Genomic DNA, 7541 nt, shown 5'->3' on the forward strand with positions numbered 1-7541 from the left:
ACCCGTTAATGCTGCTCCGAAGCAGTAAGGAGTCTTGACATTCATGTCCGCTTAATTCAGAGATCTAAAATGGCAGTTTAGTGGCCGGATTCTGTGAGCTCCGTCCTATTGTACGGAGAAGCCTGTGTGCCTGTGCGTAGGTACATTTTTCTGGGGAGAGTGTTCATAAATGTCCTTGGTTTTTCAAAGGGGCTCCCAGATGCCCAAAGGTTAAGAACTTCCAGTGACAAGTGAGCCACCCTGAAAGGGAACAATGGTGCAAATCCTGTGGGAGGAGGAGGGGGCCGAGGAAAGGGAAAGACTTAACTGAGGGGAGGTGGGGGCGGGAGGGAAGACGATCAGGTGAAACTTCTCTGAGAGGCAGGATTTGGGGGATGGGAGAGGGAGGGAACATTCCTTCTACTCTTTTATTTTTAAAGATTTTATTTATTCAGTTGACAGAGAGACCCAGCGAGAGAGGGAACACAAGCGGGGGGAGTGGGAGAGGGAGAAGCAGGCTTCCCGCGGAGCGGGGAGCCCGACGCGGGGCTCGATCCCAGGCCGCTGGGATCATGACCTGAGCCGAAGGCAGAGGCTTAACGACTGAGCCACCCAGGCACTACCATTCCTTCTACTCTTAGTGTGTGCCGGGCACTGTTCTAGACTAAAATTCATGAGGGTTAATTAATTCTTATAACAATCCCATGAGGTAAATAAGATTGCTCTGACTTAATAGATTCATTCATTTAGTAAATATTTATTGAGCGTTTATTATGTATCAGGCACTGTCTCCAGAGCCGGGGATACAGCAATTAACAAAACAGCCGGAAATACCTCCTTTCAGGGAGCTTGCATCCCCGTGGGAGGCAGGATGAGGAACCTGGGTTCACAGAGAGTTACACAAGGGTCCTCAGCTAGTAAGCAGTAGACATTTGAACCCAGTCAGTATAGCACTGGAAGCTGTTTTATTTATTTATTTTTATAATGACTCTAAACATGTGAAAACTAAAAATTTCTGTGCAACAGCAACAACAAACCACCAAAAAGATAAAAGTGAGAAAATATTTACATCAGATAGTGCAAAGAATAGCTTTAAGAAGTTTTCAAACTACAAATCGAAACCAAAAGCAAACATTTAAAATGAAGAAATGGGCAAAGATTACTAAAATAATTTAGAAGAGAAAATACAAATGATCAATAATGTTGAATCCTGGCTTCCTGAATTATCATCAAGACAATCTGGTTATTGCTTGCACAGTGAGGAAGAGTACTAACTTGACTAGCCTGAGGAGCCTATCAGAGGGCAGAGGGGAAAGGGCAAAGTCTAGGTATTTATTGAGCTTTTGAAGCCTGGTCTAAGGTGGATCTTTCAGTGGGGGTGGGGGATCATAATAAAATACATTAGGATTGAGGGACACAACCGGGTAAGAATATTAAGGGGAGGCGTTTAAAGAGTCATAACAGCAATGCTGTGTGGAAACCTAGAAGCTAAAATGCCAGTTGGCCTTCTTTGAAGGAGTGTGTGACTGCAGTCACGTGTGTTTCCTTACACTAAGCACTTGTTGGGTTCGTCCAGATGTACCTGACCTGCTTCCAGCCTTTGGCATTGAGTGTAGAACATCTTAAGATGTCTGAAGTGCTTGTGGATAACCAAGTGATGACTTAAGAAGCCCACTGAATGAGGTAAAAGGGAATGATGGGTAAATCAAGTTATTGGGTTACCCCTACTTTTTTTTTTCCATTTTAGTTTCAATGCATTCTCAACTTTTATTTATTTATTTATTTATTTATTTATTTATTTATTTATTTATTTATTTATTTATTTGACAGAGAGGGAACACAAGCAGAGGGAGTGTGAGAGGGAGAACCAGGCTTCCTGCTGAGCAGGGAGCCCGATGCGGGGCTTGATCCCAGGACCCTGGAATCATGACCTGAGCCAAAGGCAGCTGCTTAACTGACTGAGACACCCAGGCGCCCCTCTTCTCAACTTTTCAGTTAGATTTAAAAAGCCTTTATTGAGCTTTATTGAGCTATCAATGACATTCAACAAATTTCACATACTGAAAGTGTGCAGTTTTGGTAAGTTTTGACACATGTATATAGCTATGAAACTATCACCACAATCGGGATTATGAATATATCTGTCACCCCAAAGTTTCCTTGTGCCTCTTTATCATCCCATCCACTTAGCCCCTGTGTCCAAGCAACAACCCATTTGTCTTCTGTCACTGCAGATTCTTTGCATTTTTGTTTGATTTTATATAAGTGTAATCCTATAGTATGTATTCATTTTTTGCCTTTTTTTTACTCAGAATAATTACTTTGAGATTCATCTGTGTTGTTGCATGTATCTGTAGTTTATTCCTTTTTATTGCTAGTAGTATTCCATTGTGTGGATATATCACCCATTGTTTATCCACTCACCTGTTGATACCAATTGGGTTAATACCAGTTTTTGGCTATTACAAATTAAGACTATCATGAACATTCATGTACAGGTATTTGTATAGATATGTGCTTTTACTTCTCTTTGGTAATTAATTACCTAGGAATAGATTGGCTTAGTCATATGATAGGTATATGTCAAATTTTTTAAGAACCTGACGAACTGGTTTCCAAAGTGGTTGCCCCGTTTTACATTCCCATCTGCAATATATGAGAATCCCAGTTGCCGTACAGCCTCACCAACTTCTGGTATAATCAGTCCTTTCAGTTTTAGCCATTCTCAGAGGTGTATAGTAGTATCTGATTTTAGTTTTAATTTACATTTCTGAGATAACTAATGGTGATAAGCATCTTTTTGTGTGCTTTTTGATATCCACATACCTTCTTTGTTAAAGTGTCCATTCAAATTATTTGCCCCTTCTTGTTGTTGGGCTGTTTATCTTACTGCTTTTTTTTTTTTTAAGATTTTATTTATTTGCCAGAGAGAGCAAGCACAAGCAGGGGGAGGGGCAGGCAGAGGGAGAAGCAGGCTCCCCTCTGAGCAAGGAGTCCGACGTGGAACTCGGTCCCAGGACCCTGGGACCATGACCTGAGCCGAAGGCAGACGCTTAACCAATTGAGCCACCCAGGCGTCCCTATCTTACTGCTTTTTGAGGGTTTTTTATATACACTGCATACAAGTTCTTTATCAGATATGTGATTTGCTAATATTTTCTCCCAGTCTGTGGCTTATCTTTGCACTCTCCTAATAGTATCTTTCAAAGAGTATATTTTTTGGCAGAGACTACTTAGTCCCAGGCCTGGCCTTAGTCTCCTCTCCTTTCACACCCAAGGCCTTTGCCACAAATATGCTCCCCTAGGTCCTTGGTTAGGCCAAGAAAACATTCAAGCTTGATTTCTCTCTTCATATTTATTGGAGCTGGAGGTACTGGAGAAGCAGTGTATGTCTTGTGTCTGGCATTGTTTGATCCAAGTATCTGTTGGGATGAAGAGAGTAACCCAGAACCCAGAGTAAAGTGTGTCCTAATGATCAAAGCAAGTTCTACTCAGTGAATGTAGATTACAGCAAACTGAAGAAAGAGGGTTCAGACTTCTAACTGAAATGTTTGACTGTAAAATTGCTTAGAATGAAGGTCTTCAGAAGTCATTTGTACAGTTTTCTGCTTAACCAAGAACTATTTCCCCTCTGAATGCTCAAAGTCATGTTGATGTGCTATGTTGAAGTCTTACACTGATTAATAAATATGTCCAACTTGAAAAAAAGAGCATACTTTTTATGAAGTCCAGTTTATCAGTTTTTTCTTTTATGGACTATATCTTTTGTTGTCACATCTAAGAAATCTTTGCCTCACCCCAGGCCATTTACCTTTGTTTTCTTTTCAAGTTTTACAATTTTAGGTTTTACGTTTATATCTATGATGCATTTCCCCACGCTGGGAAAAGGTTTATTTGATAATCCAATTTGCTTTAAAATGTTTTAAAGTCACATTCAACATGGGACTAACAAACATGAACAAGCACATTATGAACCCTCCACCACCCTGCAAAAAGCATATGAAAAACAAGAACAAGGTTAGAGAAATTCAAAACTAAGTTGCCTAACTTACGACAACACAAAGTTGTCTAAATGAGCCTTCATGAAGACTTAAGGAGGTTTCGTGTATGGTAATCAATCAAGTCTGCCTGCACCGCAGTTTGATCTCTGTTTAGTCGGCTTCAGCAAACAGTGTTCTCCGCTTCTTCACACTGTCCACCAAGCGGTTCACCATCGGATAAGCAGTGAGTCTTTCCAGGGGTACAAAAACCTTTCCCATACTGTAAGGTTTGGGGGACTGCTCTGTTTGGGCTCCTTGAGCTTCTGTGAGGGTTGATCCATGCCGTTGGATGCATCTGCCTTCTGGAACCACTTGACCGCGCTTTTCTTCGGATCCAGAAGAAACCCGACTTTCATGAAGTCGACTGCTTTTAACACCTCGGCGCTCAGAACAAGCTGGAGGTATTCTTTTTGCTGTGAACTCGGGTATGAGGTTGTAAAAACAGCTTTATGAACATGTTCCTGTGTCTCTGAAATGCACGATTCAGTTGCCTTTGCTATGTTTTTCTGGAAGACCCCTATCTGGGTACAGTAGCCAACATGTTCAGCTCCTGCTGGTGGAGCCTCCATACCAGTAAACTCGATGCAGTAATTGTAGAGATTTGCCACATCCAAAGCCCACGTCTGAAACTGCATTCTGTTTCACTCAAATTTGTGATCTGGATTTCTAAAGGTTGATGCTGGAAACAGGGGATTGAGTTCAGAGTTTGGTGTGCTGATGACAACCATACCCAGAGAAAAGTACCCAAATATGACTTCAGGAAACTTGGCCAGATCTTCAGAATCTAAGTATTCTATCAATTCAGTACATGTTATGAAGTCAAATCCAAGCAAACGAGAGTCTTTCTGTACAGCAGAAGCACAATACAAGGTTATAGTCAAATCTGGGTCCCAAGGAGCTAGATAATCCCCCACTGTTGGAGTCAACTTAGTCCCTTCCCATTGTAAGGAATTGGCAGCAATAATATCTATTCCAAGAAGATGTTCAGTGCAACTGTGGAATTTTAGCATCCATCTAAGTGTGGCATCACTGAAGCCCAAGTCTGCAACCTTCTTGGGTTGATGTTGATCCACTAAATTTTTAACAAAGTAGTATCTCTGTTTGTACTTAGATGGTTGAACTCAGTTACCTCCTTGCTGGGAACTTCTTCAAAATTACCATTAACCATACTGTTGCATTGTTTGTTTTCTTCCATTTTGTTTCCAAGTTTCAAGTTTTGTTGAAACAGAAAAGCCAATGTGTCCTTCAAGCTCTATGAATCAGCAATGACTCAGCTCCAAAGGAGCACACCAGTGGGAAAGCAAAGCGCTGTGAACACTCTATGATGCATTTTGAGTTAATTTTTGTATATGGTATAAGGTGTGGATCGAACTTCGTTTCTTTTGCATTTGAACAATAGCCTGAAAAGGCTATTCTTTTTGCCATTTAATTGCCCTTGCAACTTCACTGAAGCAATTGACCATATATGTGTGGGTCTGTTATCAAACTTTCTATTCTGTTCAATTGATCTATTTGTCTACCTCAATTTTTCCCCCCAACTGAATTACTCTAGTTTTACTGTAAGTATTGAAATCAGTTAATATAGTCCTCCAAATTTGTCTCTTTTCTTCGAAGTAATTTAGGCTCTTCTAGGTTCTTTGCATTTTCATTATAAATTTTAGAATTAGTTTGTTAATTTCTACAAAAAAAGACTGTTAGGATTTTGGATGGGATTGCTTTGACTCTATAGATCAAATTGGGAAGAACTGACTTCTTTTTTTTTTTTTAAAGATTTTATTTATTTATTTGAGAGAGAGAGAATGAGAGAGAGAGAGCACATGAGAGGGGGGAGGGTCAGAGGCAGAAGCAGGCTCCCTGCCGAGCAGGGAGCCCGATGCAGGACTCAATCCAGGGACTCCAGGATCATGACCTGAGCCGAAGGCAGTCACTTAACCAACTGAGCCACCCAGGCGCCTGGGAAGAACTGACTTCTTAATAATATTGACTGTTCTAACCTACGAACACAAAAAATTATCTTTTTTTTTTTTTTTCACACCATACCTTTCCATGTATTTAAGGCCTCTTTAATTTCCCTCAGTAGTTTTTAGTGAGTAGGTCTTGCACATTTTTTGGTCAGACTTATTCCCAAGTATTTCAGATTTGTAATGCTATTGCATATAGAAGTACAACTGATTTTTGTACATTAACTTTGTGTCCTGCAACCTTGCTGAACTCATTTAGTTTTAGTAACTTTTTAGTAAATTCCATAGGATTTTCTACATGGGCAATCATGTCATCTGTAAATAGATAGTTTTACTTCTTACTTTCCAATCTTGATGCTTTTTGTTTTTCTTGTCTTGTTGCACTGGCTAGAAACTAGTACAGTGTTGAATAGAAGTGTTAAGACTGGATATCTTTGCCTTGTTTTTGATCCTAGGTGGAAAGTGCTCAGCCTCTCTCCATTAAAGTATGATGTTTAGCTATAGGTGTTTTGTAGATGCCCATTAGCATTTACTGACCCATGAAAATAGTATATCTGAGGTGAAGAAATTTGCTGAGTTAATTTTTTTCCTAAACCATGAATAAATGCTAGAATTTGTCAAAAAATTTTTTTACATCTACTGAGATGAGCATATAACTTGCTTTTATTTTTTGGTCTGTAAATATGGTGAACTATATTGCTTGATTTTTAATTTTTGAATAACAAATACCTTGCTTTCCTTGATAAAGCCCAATTAGTCATGACATATTTTTATCACCAGGTTTGAATTGATAACATCTTGTTAAGAATTTTTACGTCTAGGGGCGCCTGGGTGGCTCAGTTGGTTAGGCGACTGCCTTCGGCTCGGGTCATGATCCCGGAGTCCTGGGATCAAGTCCCGCATCAGGCTCCCGGCTCGGTGGGGAGCCTGCTTCTCCCTCTGACCCTCTCCCTCTCATGCTGTTTCTCTCTCTCTCTCTCTCATAAATAAATAAATAAATAAATAAAATCTTTAAAAAAAAAAAAGAATTTTTACGTCTAGGGGCGCCTGGGTGGCTCAGTTGTTAAGCATCTGCCTTCGGCTCAGGTCATGATCCCAGGGTCCTGGGATTGAGCCCCGCATCGGGCTCCTTGCTCAGCCAGGAATCTGCTTCTCCCTCTGACCCTCCTCCCTCTCATGCTCTCTGTCTCTCGCTGCTTGTGTTCCCTCTCTCGCTGTGTCTCTTTCTGTCAAATAAATAAAATCTTTAAAAAAAAAAAAAAAGAATTTTTACGTCTATGTTCATCAGAGTTTTTGGTCTGTATTTTTTTTTTTTTCTTGTAATTTCTTTGTTTGGTAATAGTATCAGGATAATGCTGGCTCATGGAATGGGTTGGGAAGTATTACCTTGTTATGGACTGAATTGTGTCCTCTCAAATTTTATATATTAAAGCCCTGACACTACTAGTACCTAGGAATGTGACTATATTTGGAGATAACATCTTTAAAGAGGTAATTAAGTTAAAATGAGGTCATTAAGGTGGGCTGTAATCCAATATAACTGGTGTCCTTATAAGAGGAA

General features: G+C 40.1%; 1 protein-coding gene across 1 annotated transcript; it reads right to left on the minus strand.

Annotated features, from left to right (window-relative positions):
* Nucleotides 1-210: 210 nt before the first annotated feature.
* Nucleotides 211-6762, minus strand: LOC145721759 (small RNA 2'-O-methyltransferase-like). The gene is given in 3 exon segments (XM_081821420.1): nt 211-4300; nt 4303-5136; nt 5139-6762. Coding segments are annotated over 3 exon segments (1080 nt in total). The 5' UTR covers nt 5215-6762; the 3' UTR covers nt 211-4130.
* Nucleotides 6763-7541: the final 779 nt, after the last annotated feature.

The sequence above is a fragment of the Leptonychotes weddellii genome, chromosome 5 (genome assembly GCF_054177405.1).
Source record: "Leptonychotes weddellii isolate Sample4059 chromosome 5, ASM5417740v2, whole genome shotgun sequence".
In the NCBI taxonomy this organism is placed as follows: domain Eukaryota; kingdom Metazoa; phylum Chordata; class Mammalia; order Carnivora; family Phocidae; genus Leptonychotes; species Leptonychotes weddellii.